Source organism: Pithys albifrons, chromosome 2 (assembly GCF_047495875.1).
Source record: "Pithys albifrons albifrons isolate INPA30051 chromosome 2, PitAlb_v1, whole genome shotgun sequence".
Taxonomy (NCBI): Eukaryota; Metazoa; Chordata; class Aves; order Passeriformes; family Thamnophilidae; genus Pithys; species Pithys albifrons.
Genome location: NC_092459.1, coordinates 56,330,903 through 56,347,033, shown reverse-complemented (window position 1 = coordinate 56,347,033; position 16,131 = coordinate 56,330,903). Strand labels below are relative to the sequence as shown.

The window sequence follows — 16,131 nt, the reverse complement described above, 5'->3', positions numbered from 1 at the left end:
GCAGCCCTGCCTGCACCCTTCTTCGCTCTTGAGTTTGGGAAGGAATGTATCCGTGATGGTCTCTGCTGGCATTTCCCAAACTGTTTTCCTGCTGTGACCCAGTGTCTTGGGTTGAGCTGGCAAAACGCCAACTGCCCAACACAGAGGGTTAGAACCTCCCTCCCCACCCACTGAGAAAAGGGAGAAAGGAAAAAAAAAACAACTCTGGAAACTCAAACTAGGTTTATGCTTAAACTAACTACGTAAATTTATACAGAAAAGAGGAAATTAAGAGAAAACTGCAATATAACACACACTTACACAAGTTAGATATAACAACAATTTTCTACCTCCCCCCGAAAACAGATTTCATTATTCTAGATTCATGAAATACTTTAAAAGACACTCAGCATGGCAAAAGAGAAAGCATAACAATAAAATGTTTCTATTTCCTTGAAACTAAAACAAAATATGATATAGTGGCGGCAGGAGCAAGACCACGGCAGCAGCAGCACGTCCTGCCTCCACTGCAGACATGATGGAACTGAGAAACTCCTCCTACCTATCTCAGGTTTGCGTCATCTGGTATGAAATATTTCTTTGGTTGCTTAAGTCAGGTGACATCTGTCTCTCCTAATCTATGTGGATTCTCTGAGCCTGCTAAATTGAGGCCTACCTAAAATTAAAGCCAAAACTACCACACCCAGGCTTGCCTTGAGCTGTTACTGCAGCAATGCCATGCCTGAGTCATTCACAGATCTGGCAAGTCATGGTTTCTCTGGCTGCAGCACAGTGGTGACTTCTCTGCAGCGGTGTAAGGCAGAATTGCTCAATGCTGGCAGCACTCTTAGCTTTGATGTTGTGAGATTTTCCAAGGAGGGTGGTTGCGTCTCCCAGTGTTGGCTTTCTGACACCCTGGGGAATTCCTGGATTTTGTGCAAGACTTCCTCTTTTTAAAGCCCTCTGCTTTTGTTTTCCTGCAGCCTCCTCTTGGGTGACTTCCAGTTTTCAGACATGGGGCTTCCTAAAGCTTGTGCCTTTGTCATGCTTTTGTTGCTGTATGCTCTGGAGGCCTGTGCCCTGGACACCTATGTTGCAGTCATCTATGAGCACAATGTCGTCTTGTCAGAGGACACTGAAGTGTCAGTTTCTCCTGAGGAGGCCTTCATGCTGATGGAGAAAATTCTGGCAATTTTGGAAGTGGCCATCATCAAAGAAGCAGCCAGACAGGTATTATGATCTCAACAGAGACATTAATTTGAATAAACATTGTTTTTTTCATTGTCTCAATGGTGGTTTTGGTGTTTGTATGTTGATACCAGGATGCCCATATCATTGCAACTCTGGAAGATGGCATTTATGGCTGACTCTTCAACAGGGAAACAATATACTCTTATCTTCAGGATATCCCAGACCCACTGGTGGACTGGATTCCATGTACTGATCCTGGAAGGTATCATCCCTATTACAAGTAGAGGAACAGTCTGACAGGAGAGATGGCTACCTTTAGGAGTGGTGGTTGTTAGTTTTAAATGTCTTGAAACAACTGCTGTGAAATGAAGCCAGCTTAGATATCACGTAGTTGCCATGAATAGTTTCAGAAAACTTTCCTCATAATTTTCCTCTGTCACTTTTTTCTCACTGTAATTCTTTTTATTTTAGTTAGTATACCAAGAAGACTGAGATTTATTTAAAAAAAATGTGTGGAATCTACCTTTCAGTGAGGTATTCTATGCGTGTTGTGGAAAATGTTTAGGATATGGGACTATTAGGGTGTATTTGTGAATAACAACTACCGAAAGGATATACAGCACAATTTCAAACTTAGATTTTTGAATCACAATTTGATAGTCTTCTTATTCTGTTATTTTCCTTAATAAATAGCACCATTTTTTTATGCTCCAGTAGACAAATAACAAATCACAACAACAAACAAATCAGAAGCTACCTCAGCACATCAGCTAAATGGAGAGCTGCAGCAGAATGGCTGAGATTAGCCTGTGTGTCAATGTAACATCAATGCTGTGCCACACGCTGGCTGCAGAAGGGAGACCTGAAGGTGTAAAGATTTGCTTTCAGTGCAAGAAACCTTTTGCATTCTTCAGTTAATGTGAGGTGATGCAAGAGTTTCAGCATGCTAAGCTTTGAAGCACAAATCTGCTGTTTAACCTAGACATATCACTCTTGTGACGTGTAGTCTTAGCATTAGAATTTTTATGGATTGAATAGTTTTGATGTTTTACTTCTTTGTTTTTTGCCTGCTGATAAGGTTTGTTCTCTCACTTGTGCTGGAAAGACTGAGTTGTCTGGCGAGGAATAATTCCATCTATGTGGTTGCAAATATGGGAGACAGGAAACCATGTAACTTCAGTGATCCAAGGTGCCCAAGTGCTGGCCACTATCAGTACAATAACAATGTTGTCTTTGACTCAGAAGGGAAACTGGTGGCTCATTATCACAAGGTGAAAGGATTTTAAAATGTTCATGAAGTGCATGATTCTCAGGTGATTAAAAATGTGAAACAGAAGCTGCTTCCCAGGTTTAAAAGTATTTCTACATAGAGTCATTATAGAGCAAGTGTCAGAGGGCAGGTGGAAGCCACTGCCACACAATATGTTTGTTCCTGCTATTCTGAATCTGAAAGTAAATAATTAAATGAAATTAATTAAAGCTTAATTATCCCTCAGTTTTTACTGCATCTCAATAGGAAGTGACATATAAGATATTTAAACGTTAATCCCTAAGTAAACTCTTGCTAACTGAATACAAATGCCCTTCGCTGGTAGAAATCAGAACCACAGATATTTGTGCTTGACTCCTCTTGCAGTGGTATGAATTCTTCTCTTCAAAATTAAGGTATAGCATGTACACAAAATATGTTCTCCATTACTTGTATTTAAGTGAATGAGTATTATAGTCAATGTTCTTTTACATTAAGTGGTTTGACTTATCTTCTAATATTTTTTCTAATATTTCTTTTCCATGAACAGTACAAACTTTTTGTGACAGGGAAACAGTTTAATTACCCTAATGATCTAGGATTTGTGACTTTCAATACATCCTTTGGCTACTTTGGCATTTTGACTTGTGCAGGCATACTCTATCATGACCCAGCTGTAGTCTTGGCAAGCAGATTTCATGTTGACACTATTCTGTTCCCAACCACTTGGGTTAGCACTCTCCACTGTTATCAGCAATCCAGTGTCACTCAGCACAGGCCATGGGAATGGATGTCAAGGTACTTTCAGCTAATATGTGCAACTTCACTTTAGATGTCATGGGTAAGGTGATATTGCTCTAATCGATCTTGTTCACATGGGCAACATTCATATCTGTGTAGTGCAATTGACGTGAGCAGAAATTCCCATTAGCATACACACGTCAACAGGATTAGGACAGGAATACTTGTAAAGATGTAAAGGCAATAAAAATGTGCTATGTCAGAACTCAGAAATGCTTAAGTTGATTATAACACCTTTAGTTATTTGTTAAATAATGATTTCTGAGCGTTTACGAGTGTTATTCTTCATCTTCTGACTGATCAGTTCTGGTCGTCTGAAGGCCCAAACTTTGTTTTCTCCACTAGATGGAAACCTAACTCTGAGAAATGTTCTTGTGAGTCCTGCAAACAGTACTTCTGGGTTGGAGCCCTTATGCCAGGTTTTCTTTACAGGCTTTGTTTTCCTTGTATATTTTTCCTGAGCAGATTCTATAGGTCAAACACAAATTTTGTGTGCATGTGCTTGAAGAATTGAGAGAAATTTCTGACTAAATTGTAGCTCTAAACTTTGCTATCCAAATAAAAGCAGATGGGGGGCGTACCTTTAGTTCTTAGTTGTTGATGACCCTGTGTCACACAACTCATATTCCTTATGGATAAGTTTTACTCTGGGCTTTAAAGATTTCTGTATTTATGTAAAGTACTTGAATAAAGATGTGAATTTTGATAATATCTTTTCTGTATAGAACTTTTTGATTTAACAATGTTACCATTTATTTTAATCAGAGTTACTGATTTCTAATGCAGTTAAACTCAAGGAATAAAATATAGCTTCAGCCACTTAGATCATATATAATCAGCACACTGACCTTGTCACTTACAATACATGAAACATCAGAGTATAGTCTACTTTCCATTGATTGCAGAAAACATTGAACATTAGGTTAAGATTGTAGTCTGTGAAGGCTTAATTTAGTTATAAAACAGTCTGGTAAATATTAGAGTAAAATTTTGCACATATATAATTAGTGCATACTGCTTAACTGTCCCATACATTTGCTTTCAGATTGAAGCTTTTTGGTGTTATGTGTTTACAGGGAGTGGTATTGATGCCCCAGATGGTCCAAAAGCGTATTGTTACAATGCTGAAACAGATAACCGTAGCCTTTTGGTGGCAGAACTGAGTTCACACCCACATCTCTCTCCAGACTATCCCGGTGCTGTTACCTGGAAATTGTATGCCAGCCAGATTGAACAGCTTCCCTCAAACAGACACTCTATCACGGTGGGGTCATTTACCATGATCTCTTCTCCTTCATGGAACTCACTGAGCCCAAGGGAAATCATGCCATTTGCCAGCAGGACCTCTGTTACCATCTGAGTTACAAGATGGTAGAGAAGCAGCAAGATGAAATTTATGTCCTGGATGCCTCTGATGGGCTACATGTTGTTGAAGGAGAGTATTATTTGTAGGTAAGAGTTTTCTGCTCTTATTTAAACAGTGGAAAGACTGCAATACTCTCTTTGCAGTCCATTTGTCTCATTTTTAATTTGAGGGCATTTAAGGCAAGGCATTTTTAGGTCCCCTGGAAAACTTTTGTTTTCTTCATGATACCTTTTGTCTTCATTAGGTGTGTTGATTTTCTGTGTTATAAATCATGAAAGTGAAGACCCTGTGTTGACCCTATGCTGCAACACTTGAGGAATGTGAGGTCACCCAGTAGTTTTGTCCAGGACAGAACAAGATAGATACATGTGCTTCTCCATTCTGGTGGTCATTTAAGGAACACATCTTGCAACAGTTGCTCTTCAGGTTTTGCAGGTTGTAGGTTTGGCAGGATTTGTTGCTGAGGGTAGACCTTACTGCTTTCTGCAACAACCTGAAAGGAGACTGTGGTGAGGTGGGGTCGATCTCTTCTTCTGACAAGTGACAAGAGGAAATGGCCTCAAGTTGTGCCACAGGAGGTTTAGATTGGATAGTAGGAAAAAATGTCTTCACTGGAAGGATTGTCAGGCATTGGGAGAGGCTGCCCAGGGACATGGTTGAGTCACCATCCCAGAAGGTATTTAAAGGACGTGTAGATGTGGTGCTTAGGAATACGGTTTAGTGGTGGGCTTGGCAGTGCTGGGGTCGTGGTTAGACTTGATCATCTTAAAGGCCCTTCCAAACTAAATGATTCTGTGATTCTAAGGTGGTTTTTGTATATGTGTAAAAAAGGGAGAGAAGATTGTAGAGTTCTCCCTATCTTCATAGGGGTGCTCTTGTCACTATATCTATTTAGTGTTTTGTACCATTGTGCTGATGTGATCCTCTACCATGTGGTTATCTAACAAAATTAAGTATAATGTTTGTATTCACATGATTTGTCAGTGTGTTCATTCTTTAAAATTTTGCTGTTCACCTTTTTTTAGTGTGCTATATATCTTTTGTCTATATATATAAATATAGAGAGAGTATTGCCACTAGAGTAGGCAATAAGTATGGCTTCAGTTTTTCTGGAAATTCAGTCAGAGGTGAAGTAACTTCTTTAGGTCACAAACTTTTCCACATCTGTGACTAAATGCATACATATTATGCATTAATGCACACATAACTTATAAACACATGTGTACATTTAGACAGTGCTTTGCTAAGTGTTGGCAAATAACTGTCTTTTTACAAAGTTTCAAGTGCCACCTTTGGATCTTCTTGACCTAAATAAATGAGTAGATATGTTGCCCAATGAAAACCAATTTTTAATTACTTGAATTTTTTGGTGAAGTATTAGAAGCCATTCCCACAACAGTGTTCTGCCCCATCTCTGAATACACACTCTTCTAAACCAGAGATTAACAGAACATTTGAAGGTTCTCATCTATTTTGAAAAAGAAAACAATCCTTGAAACAACATTGATTCAAAAACAGTTATTCAACTCAGCACACAGAGTAATTTGTTATCACATTATGCCCTAACTCACAGTTGGAGGAGTCTACTTGAATCTTTCTGGCCACATTTTTAGGGTATGGAAATTTTCCTTTCCAAAAAACTGTTGATAACTCTGTCACCTTTTCTGAGCAGTCAGGTGGGTCTGTATCAAAAATTCTCAAAATGAGCAATTTTTCAAGAGCGTATCTGTATTCCCATTAAATGGTTGCTTATGCTGGTGTGAGGGAGAGTCAAGACTGTGCCAGCAGATATTGGTAAGGGCTAGTGAACAGCTTTAACAGATGGAATGCCCTGGCATGTGTTGGAGTGGAGGCCCTGCAAATGTATCTTTTATGAGAGTAGACTGGATTGCTTTGTGTGGCACAGCTAAGATTTCTGTGTGTGGCTAATTCTGTTGTTCTGCATGTTTGTTTTGAATTAAAAACATTTACATTTAATCTGACCAATATCATAAAAAAACAGACTTGCAGGATGCCAAATACGTTGGTTTTTTTTTTATCAAGGTGAATGTTTTAAAAACAAGATTTGCGCCTGTAAAAGTATCAAATTAGAATCCTCCACAATTCATATATAGTAGAAGTAATGGCAAACACTGTAGTTGTTTGTGGAAGAAAAGTACTTGTATCTTTAAGTTTATATCTGTGCCCTAGGATAATGGTGTCCTGTTACAGCTAAGTAACATAACTATGTGCTGTTGCTAAAAATAATTAGCTTTGGATTTCCTCATCCTTGCCCGCATGTACTCAGTGCTTTGCAGTGATTGCATGGTTGCAGGTGTGACGTTTCACACGGGCTTCTCCACAGCAAGATTAACCCTTTGAATGCACAGTAGTCTTACACACACACGCTCAGCACAAGAAGAGAAGCAGAACCACAGTCTGGAGAGAGGCTCCCTCTGTGGCTAAGCTGATTTAACACCAGATTGCCTCTTCTTTCACAGAAGTAAGTCCTCGGGTAGTCCCCATCATCTGGCAGTAGCAGAAATGGGGGCGGGTACGTGACAGGGGTGGGAAGAGTGGATTGGGAGGATAGACATGTGGAAAGCAGATGGACCTCTAGATAAGTTTCCCCTTACATTGCCCACAGCCACGTGTTTCCTGAACTACTGCAGTTTTGATAAGTTTATTCAGTGGGTTAGTTTAACTGTTTAACTGTTCTTGTTCCTGGGTGAGCTCCCAGCTCTGCAGGCAGTAGGCAGGCAGAGGCTGAGGGGGTGCCTCCACACCAGTGTACTGCAGAAACCCCCTTATCCCCACAGAGTAACTTGAACTTTGCGGGGCAGTACCCCCACACTGCACTTGTAAAGTTTTCTGCTCAGCCCTGCCAGTTCAGTCACCTTTCTTTCTCACATCCTCGCCATTGCTAAATGAGGAAGCATTTGCTGCTTCCTCCTTCAAACTGGTGTCTGATTGTGGTTAAAGCAATTCAACTTGCATTTGATTTGGTAAGAAAAATGGAGCAGAGAGGGGGAAAGGCTGCCAAGCTACATTAGTTCTGGTGTCACTGAAATCTATTGCAACCTTTTAAAGGCTCATATTTCAGGCTCCTGGATGAGCATTCTGTATCTAGTAATGGGTGGAGAGAAGTATTTAGAGTTGAACATTGGCAGAAAGAAATCAATGTTCCTAATGGTTGAAAGCTTTGGTCAGCATTACTCTTTCAAAGAACTCTGTGGTATCTGCATTCATCCACAGGTCTGTAATTTCTGAGCCAGGTCAACAATGACAATCTGCTGTGGTTGGAAGCAGACAGCCTGTTCTGCTACCCACTGTTCAGACAGTCTTTTTCAAATGAGAATACTGCAGGTACTAGAAAGTAAAAAAAATGGAAAATGTGATAGCAACAAATGCATTTGAACTGAGTTGAAGATTAAAAGTGAAGGCCTCTCAATATACAGCATGTTCCTGGGGACAGGAAAGGTGTGCAGAGAAGCAGGCATTCTTACTGCTTTTCTGCTTCAGGCTAGTGAGAGCCAAGCAATGAGTTACCTGCCTGATTTCAGAGGAAGACGTTCCCTCCAGATTCATATTTTCCATAGAAGGCTGTTGGAAAGTGATGCAAAGCCAAACAGAAGTGACTTGGAAAGACACTGTGATGAACTCGAGGGACAGTTCTATTGCTGGCATGTTAAGTTTATGACATCAAGTACAGTGAGATGTTACTGCAATTACTTTGGTCTAAAGAAACTCACTGCACCTTCTGACATATAGCATAGGAATTGAGGAATATGAAGATACTAAAATAAAGCAGCTTTTAAGACCCTCAGTTTTGCCACTCAGACTTCACAGAAAAGTACATCACTGAGTGACACATTGACCTTTCACAACCAACACAGGTAGCGAAAGTTTATTTTAATCAGTGACAGAGAAAAGTATAACAACAAAAATTGAACTGTTCTTTCTAGACATGCTTTTAATTACTTTTTTTATTGACACAATTAGTAATTTTGCTGCCTGGTATTTTAGTTATGTTCAGTTGCGATAACCTTAATGTGTACTGTTGCACTTTCCTATATGTCATGCTTGGTTCCAAGATAATGCTTTAACAAACCAGCAGTTCCTCCCTCTTTCAAAGTTAAACTTTGCCCCTCTTTTCTACGCATGTTCCTTTTGCACTGTTTGTCCAGGACTCAGAGCACTCTAGGAGCTGCAAGACACCAGCCATGCTGCCTTCCCAGCCTCTTCTGCACGCAGGGATATTTGCACTCACAATCCTTCAGGCCCTTGCCTCCGACACCTTCATTGCAGCCGTCTACGAGCATGCGGTCATCCTGCCAGACCCCACTGACAAGCCTGTTTCTCCCGGTGATGCCTTGGCCCTGATGAATAAAAACATGGATGTCTTGGAAGGGGCCATCAAGGAAGCTGCCCAGCAGGTACTAGATGTATCATGAAGGTTGTTGATTACTGTTTTCTTCTCTGCCTGACCCTCCTGGTTATATGTTGATGGGTGAGCTTTTAAGAGAGCCTGTTTTGACAGGGTGCCCACATCATTGTGACTCCTGAAGATGGCATCTACGGCTGGCAATTCACAAGAGAATCCATCTACCCTTACCTGGAGGATATCCCTGATCCAGTGGTGAATTGGATTCCCTGCACTGACCCCTTGAGGTGATTCCTTTTGCAGTGATTTATGTGGTTTCAAGATAGCATCTCATGAAATCATGAGCACCTCCCACAAAATGCATAGGAACTACTAATGCTTTTGACATGAGTGTAAGTTTCAATTAAAATAGAGTATGAAGATAAGTTACCTATAAAATATATAGTGTGTTCATAACTAATTGATGAGGGAAACAAGGTAACTTTTTTTTAGACTCTTTGAGGAGAAATTCAAACAACATACAGAATGTAGGTTACTAAAAGCAAAGGAAATGTCTTCTATTTGGAAAAGCTTTGATCCCAGAATATGCTTCTTCTCATTCTGCTTTTAATTTTTTCACACTGTTAGGAATAGAAATGACTGCGAGTTATTAACACTAGTTTTTCTTTGGTTTTTTGTTTGTCTTTTACAAATGCCATGTTCAAACAAAGCACACATACATTTTTGTGGACAGCCAAGAGCTAGTCTCTGAGAAACTAATCATAGAGGTGATGAGGTCAATAGTCGAAGTCCAAACCTCCGAGTGATATAAACCCATAAACTTTTAATCTTAATTTTCCACAATTAAGGTAAGAAAAAGTCTGAATTGCTAGAGGCTCTCTGCTGTAGAACATGATCTGTCATTCAAGCAGCATATTCCAGCAGTGGCAAACTAACCTATAGCTGAGCTCTGAACTTCAGACATTTAGGGCTTACAGTAAGTGCTCCACCATGGAATTGCATCTGTGATCTCTTTTCTTCACCACAGCTTTCTGCACCTGCTTAGTGATGAGGACCTTAGAGTATGTTGTTATATCTGTGAGGATATAATTCCTCAGCAGTTCTAAGTGTCACAATGGGGAGAAGTGCAGGATGGGAAGGCTTCAGGACCTATCCCAAGGTGCAGGATGCAGTCTGAAGAAAAGCTGCAGGATGCAGTCTGAAGAAAAGCTGCAGCAACTCTGTGTATCTGCCTGCCCTGCCATGGCTGCAGTGTTGAAGGTGTTGCCCTTAAGCACTCCAATGATAGACATCTCTGACAGCATGGGTTTTGTTAAAATTTTTTTTTTACTTCCATGAAATACATTAGATTTGGTCCAGCACCAGTGCAGGAACGACTCAGTTGCATGGCCAGGAATAACTCCATCTATGTGGTTGCAAACATCGGGGACAAGAAGCTGTGTAACTCCAGTGATCCCGACTGCCCCAGTGATGGTCACTACCAGTACAATACAGATGTTGTCTTTGACCCAGAGGGGAAACTGGTGGCTCGTTACCACAAGGTAAAGTGGCCTTGGAAATGCCAAAACTAATTTTCCACTACTTCCAGAATGTCTCCATTTGCAAAGAGAATTTGATATCAGTCATGGTCCCATGGCCGAGTTTTGCTTATGTTTATAATTTGAAAGAATCTCTCTCTTACTATGAAGTATTGATGCAAAATTTGCATTATCTGTCATATTTCTCAAAACAGACTGGAATGAAAAATGATTGCTCTGGTGCAGTTTAGTGTTATTATTTCTCTGCTATGTGCATTCAAGTCATCAGGAATATAAACTAGGTGGGGAGAGTGGAGAGATTATTTTTATGATGACATCAACAGACCTGCAGGCAGTCGGCTGCTTTCCTAGCTAGGTTCCAGGGCAATATGTTTCTCCCCATATCCACCTTTTGGGTACCATGATCATACCATTTTAGCTTGACTTCCTACATGTGAGGGCTTTCAACATAGGTCAAAAAATTTCTCAAGTCATTCTTAACAGTTTTAGGGAACGACTGCAGGATATCACAGTAAGTGCCTCTAACTGGTTTCTCTTTTTTAACCTTTCCCTACAGTATAATCTCTTTATGACAGAAACTCAGTTTAATTACCCAAAAGAGCCAGAAGCCGTCACCTTTGAGACTCCCTTTGGGAAGTTTGGCATTTTCACTTGCTTTGACATCCTTTTCTATGAACCTGCTGTGGTCCTTGTGAGCAAGATGCAGGTGGACACTGTGCTCTTCCCGACGGCTTGGATGAATGTCCTGCCTTTTCTGACTGCAGTTGAATTTCACTCTGCCTGGGCTATGGGCATGCGTGTCAACTTCTTAGCTGCCAATACTCACAAAACCAGCTTGGCAATGACAGGTAATTTAACTCTCACTCTGTCTTAAAAAACTTTATAGCCGTGAATCTGTGTTTCCTGTCCCACAAGGTGATTTTGCAGAGAAATACAATGTTCTTATCTGGGAGTCTAGTCACCAAATTTTAAACTTGACAGATCCCATCCCTATTGTTGCTGTACAAGGCACAGCAAAACTTGTAGTGTTTTCTTTGCCCTAGCATCTTAGGATTTTCCTTTCTTTCTTTTAATGTCTCTAAACAAGAAATAAGTTACTGCCTCTTATACTTGAATAGAAATTTTGACACTTAGGCTCTTTTCCTCTCCACTTGTGATTGAAGGCTAAACTGTAAATATACTTGTAAGCTGCATACATGGCTACATTTATTATGGCCAAATGAAAGACTTATTTGTAGCTGTATTTAACATGTTTATGGAAAAGTATTAAAAAAAGGATTTTCAGACCTGTTGCAGTAACACTGTTAAGAAGTCTACAGTTTCATTTTAGAATGTAAGACTGATCTTTTAGATCTTAGTTTATGGGACAATACATTTCAGTCAGACTATTATCTTCACTGACCTGTGAAACCACAGTATTGTGTCTTAGGGCTTCTTATTTGACATGCTTGACAGGCTTCTGCTTGTTGTCCATTTTATGCAGCTCTTGAGCAGTGATGGGTATGACAGGTCTTTGATTTCCCTCATAGAATTGGTACTGGTCAGATGGGAATGTCCCACCTTGGGAGAAGTTCTCACAGTTTAAAGTGGGCTGGACAACTGCTCTCTCCTTCTGTGTTCACCAGGACAGGCCTTGGTACTTGACTGTGTTGAGTTTTGGATTGTCTCAATTGTAGATGATCCTTTCATGTCAATTTGCTGGAAATAAAGGAATTATCAAGTAACTTAATTACATACTGGAGAAAAGAGAACTGCGGAGGCCAAAAATACGGTCCTAACATGACATAACAAAACAAACATCCTCTGCCATTGGCTGCATTAAGCAGACCTCATCCAAGGGAATAAACACTATTCTTTGCCAAAGCGTGAGCTCTATGTACTGAGTTGCTAATAGTCACCTTTAGTGAGACTAAAATTTCTGTAACCTTTATAAGAATAGTTGATGAGCTAGCAGTAGGGACACTTAAAAGACAATATGATTTTTTTTAAATTGTTCTTGGACTTACTATTGTGTTCTCCACAGGGAGTGGTATTTATGCACCAGATGGAGCCAGGACATACTCCTACAATATGAAAACTGAAGATGGTCACCTCCTTGTTGCTGAATTAGATGCACACCCTCGTCTTTCTCCTGCCTTCCCACCTGCTGTCAACTGGAGCTCATATGCTTTGAATGTCAAAAGATTCTCCCAAAATGACCATGATTTCACAGGAATCATCTTTCATGACCAGTTCACTTTCACTGAGCTCACCAAGGCTGGGGGAAATCTCACTGTCTGCCAAAAAGACCTCTGCTGTCACTTGAGCTACAAGATGTCAGGAAAACGAGATGATGAAGTTTATGTGCTGGGTGCTTTTGATGGGCTTCATGTTGTTGAAGGACAGTACTATCTGCAGGTAATTCTTTGGAGGGAGTTACTTGCTTTAGGAAGCTTTCTTTACAGGGAGAAACTTTCAGCTCTGTGGTGGAAAAAGGGAAGACAATGATTCTCTTGTATACTGAAGTCCTGGTGTCGTATTTGTTAGCAATGAAAAAGAGTTGTGAAAGGTTCCAGCCTACTTACCTCTAAATGCAACAAAGTCAGTAGAGAGGTTTCTAAACCTCTTTTAAATTCCCAGAGTGCACTCACTATTTTTTGGGGTGTTCAATATTGGCTAAATTTAGGTCCTCCTGTGTGACTCTCTGCAGTAAGTATTCTGAATCTCCTCTGTATCACAGAATCACAGAATAGTTAGTGTTGGAAGGGACCTCTGGAGACCATCTAGTCCAGCCTCCCTGCCAAGGCAGGGTCCCCTAGAGCAGGTTACACAGGAACATGTCTGGGGGGTTTTGAATGTCTCCAGAGAGGGAAAATCTAACAACTTCCTTGGGCAGCCTGTTCCAGTGTTCTGCCACACTCAATGTAAAGAATTTCTTCTTCATGTTGAGGTGAAACTTCTTGTGTTTTAGTTTATGGCCACTGCTCCTCATCCTGTCACTGTGCACCTCTGAAAAGAGTCTGGTACCATCCTCTGGATCCTTTTTATGTTCATTAATGAGATCCCCTCTCAGTCTTCTCTTCTCTAGACTAAACAGACCCAGCTTCCACAGTCTCTCCTATAAGGGAGATGCTCTAGACCCTTAGTCATCTTTGTGACCCTTTGCTTAACCTTCTCCAGTCGCTCCTTGCCTTTCTTTTACTGAGGAGCCCAGAATTGGACACACTACTCAGATGTGGCCTCACTGTATCTTCATCAAAGAGTTGCTGTTAAAAATCAGTTGATCATAACTATCCTTAAGAGATAACTTAAAGTCACTGAGATGTTAATTTTTTTGTCATTATCCAAATCATAGCAATGAAGTTTACTGAAATGGCATATGACTTTTACCGGAAATATCCTCTCCGCTTCTAATGAAATGTTTGGAAAGACGGGGAGTTACATCCTGGTTGGATTTGCTTAAAACCCTATTTGAAAACATTCTTTGCCTTTATAACTAAGTTCCTGTGCCATCAGACTATACATTTTTTTTTAGTTACTTCTCTCTGTCAACATATGTTGTACCAGCTGGTACAGACTCCAGGATATGAGAGGAGGTCTTAGCCAGCAAACAGTTTATCTAATGCATTTAGGAAGGTAGTGTGAATAAATTCAGTTCTTGATGAGCTTGCTTGTAAAATTTATTTCAGTGGTTGTGGAAGCTGCCAGATAGTCCCTACAAGTACTGCGAGTTCTAGAGAAGACAGGAATTTCTACTCTTCCTTTTTCCCTCAGTAATTTTTCATTTTTTCAGAACATATTCCCTATTTGTCTGCTTATTTGCATTTCAACACAAAACTTTATTTGTTGATGAATAATACTTCTGATTTTTGCAAATATGCTTTTGTCCCCCAATATATGACACAAATATTAAAACTCCATCACATATCAGCAAAACCAGCCAACATCCTTTGAATCACTCCCAAATAATAGGAGCCCTGTTTCCTATTTCCTCTTGAAGGCCATAAATATTTATCAGCTGGATAATGAAGGACAATAGGGAAACACCCCAATTCCTACTTTCCTCTGTGTGCTACAACTACTAACATAAAACTCTAACAGCAGATGCTAACTTTATCACCTTGGCCTATATTCACCAGGATTAGAACACAGAATGTCAAATTCAGATTTCCCATGGACTACCAGGTCATGTGATGAAGTATCATTACTAACATGTACAATTACTAGTAAGCAGACCTCAGTGTACATTTGCACAATGTACCAACGAGGAGGACTTCATTTCATTTGCCTAAAATTTCCATTGACAAACTCATCTTACTAAGACAAATGGGAAAGAAACCTTCAAATAAGAGAACTGTCAATAGGAAGAATTAGTGGAAGTAACAGGATTGGGCTTCAGAGGTGAAATAAGGTGCTCTAGTTCTGTTTGTAAGTAATAGGGCAATGCAGGTCTGAAATACTCTCAAGTACATCAAAGGCTGAAAAAGTAAGTTACAACTAAAAGGGAGTTGCCCAAAGATTGTGAAAAAAGATCCTGTGACTCTCACCTGCTCACTTGATGACACAAGACTTTCCTATCAGAGTGTTTCTGACTTTCTGAATACATTGTTATCTTCTCCTCTCCACAGATATGCACTCTGCTCAAGTGCAAGAGCACAGACCTGGACACATGTGGGCAGCCAGTGGAGATGGCTCAGACCAAGTTTGAGATGTTCTCCCTCAGCGGCACATTTGGCACCAACTATGTCTTTCCAGAAGTGTTGTACAGCGGGGTGCAGCTGGCCCCTGGGGAGTTTGAGGTAATGGGGCACCCTGGAGCTGTGTCATGCTAGGTCCTCTGCAGGATAGTCATGAAATTAACTGTCTCAAAACAGCCAAAGTGAACTTGCTCATAGTGAATAATCTATTAAATACCTTTTAATTGAATGACTAGTTTCAGTAAGAGATATTGTCTGACGTATCTTCTTCCTGTTTTGTCATGTTTTTCTGAGATCTTCGTGTGTTCACGTGGGTACTCTTCTAATCACATCCTTCTCTAACGCTTTTCAATCAGATACTGAATGATGGGTGCTTGATAAGCAAGACAAAACCGACAAAACCAGTTGTTACTGTGACGCTTTTTGGACGGTGGTATGAAAAGGATCATCTGAAACAAGACCCGCAGCCAAGAGCCTTCACATGATATTACCATAACTGTACACTGTTAATCTTACATCCAAATGAGATACAGCATTCTCTACTACAACAATCTCAATTATGTTTCATATTTCCAGTTGCACAAACTTCTCATCACTGGGCTTTGTTTAGTAATGCTGTAGCAATAGTATCGTCTTACTACCATTTATTGAGAAGTATCTATATCTATATCATTATATTACTAATATTTTATTAGTGCAAGACAGCAGTTGTTTTTCTCTCTTCATTTGTTGTATTTTTATTTTTCTAACCCTCAGAAAACCTGTATTGTGTGCCGGAGTATATATTCTTATTAAAATAGCATAGCATATTTTTAATTTGCAGATTATTATGGCACCAGTAAATAAAACAGTGAAAGATGCAGCTCTACACACAAATGGTCAGTATTTCTCTGTCTCTGATGTATGACTACTTATGCTGACTTCTGCAAGTCTGCTCTTTTGCTGAAATTAGATGATTTTTTATCCTA

The 16,131-nt window shown here is 40.0% G+C and overlaps 1 protein-coding gene and 1 pseudogene across 2 annotated transcripts; both read left to right on the top strand.

Annotated features, from left to right (window-relative positions):
• The first annotated feature begins 217 nt into the window (after positions 1–217).
• On the top strand, positions 218–4,672 carry LOC139668358 (pantetheinase-like; annotated as a pseudogene).
• A 380-nt stretch (positions 4,673–5,052) lies between these two features.
• Positions 5,053–16,131, top strand: LOC139668917 (pantetheinase-like). 2 transcript variants are annotated; one of them, XM_071549105.1, is made up of 8 exons: positions 5,053–5,262; positions 8,753–9,001; positions 9,106–9,236; positions 10,298–10,490; positions 11,044–11,335; positions 12,511–12,884; positions 15,095–15,265; positions 15,520–16,131. In XM_071549105.1, the coding sequence occupies exons 1-8, from the start codon at positions 5,140–5,142 to the stop codon at positions 15,646–15,648; spliced, it is 1,662 nt and encodes a 553-aa protein (XP_071405206.1). In that variant the 5' UTR covers positions 5,053–5,139; the 3' UTR covers positions 15,649–16,131. The 2 variants fall into 2 exon arrangements, with proteins under 2 accessions (XP_071405206.1, XP_071405207.1); XM_071549106.1 differs by lacking the exon at positions 5,053–5,262 and adding an exon at positions 6,846–7,068.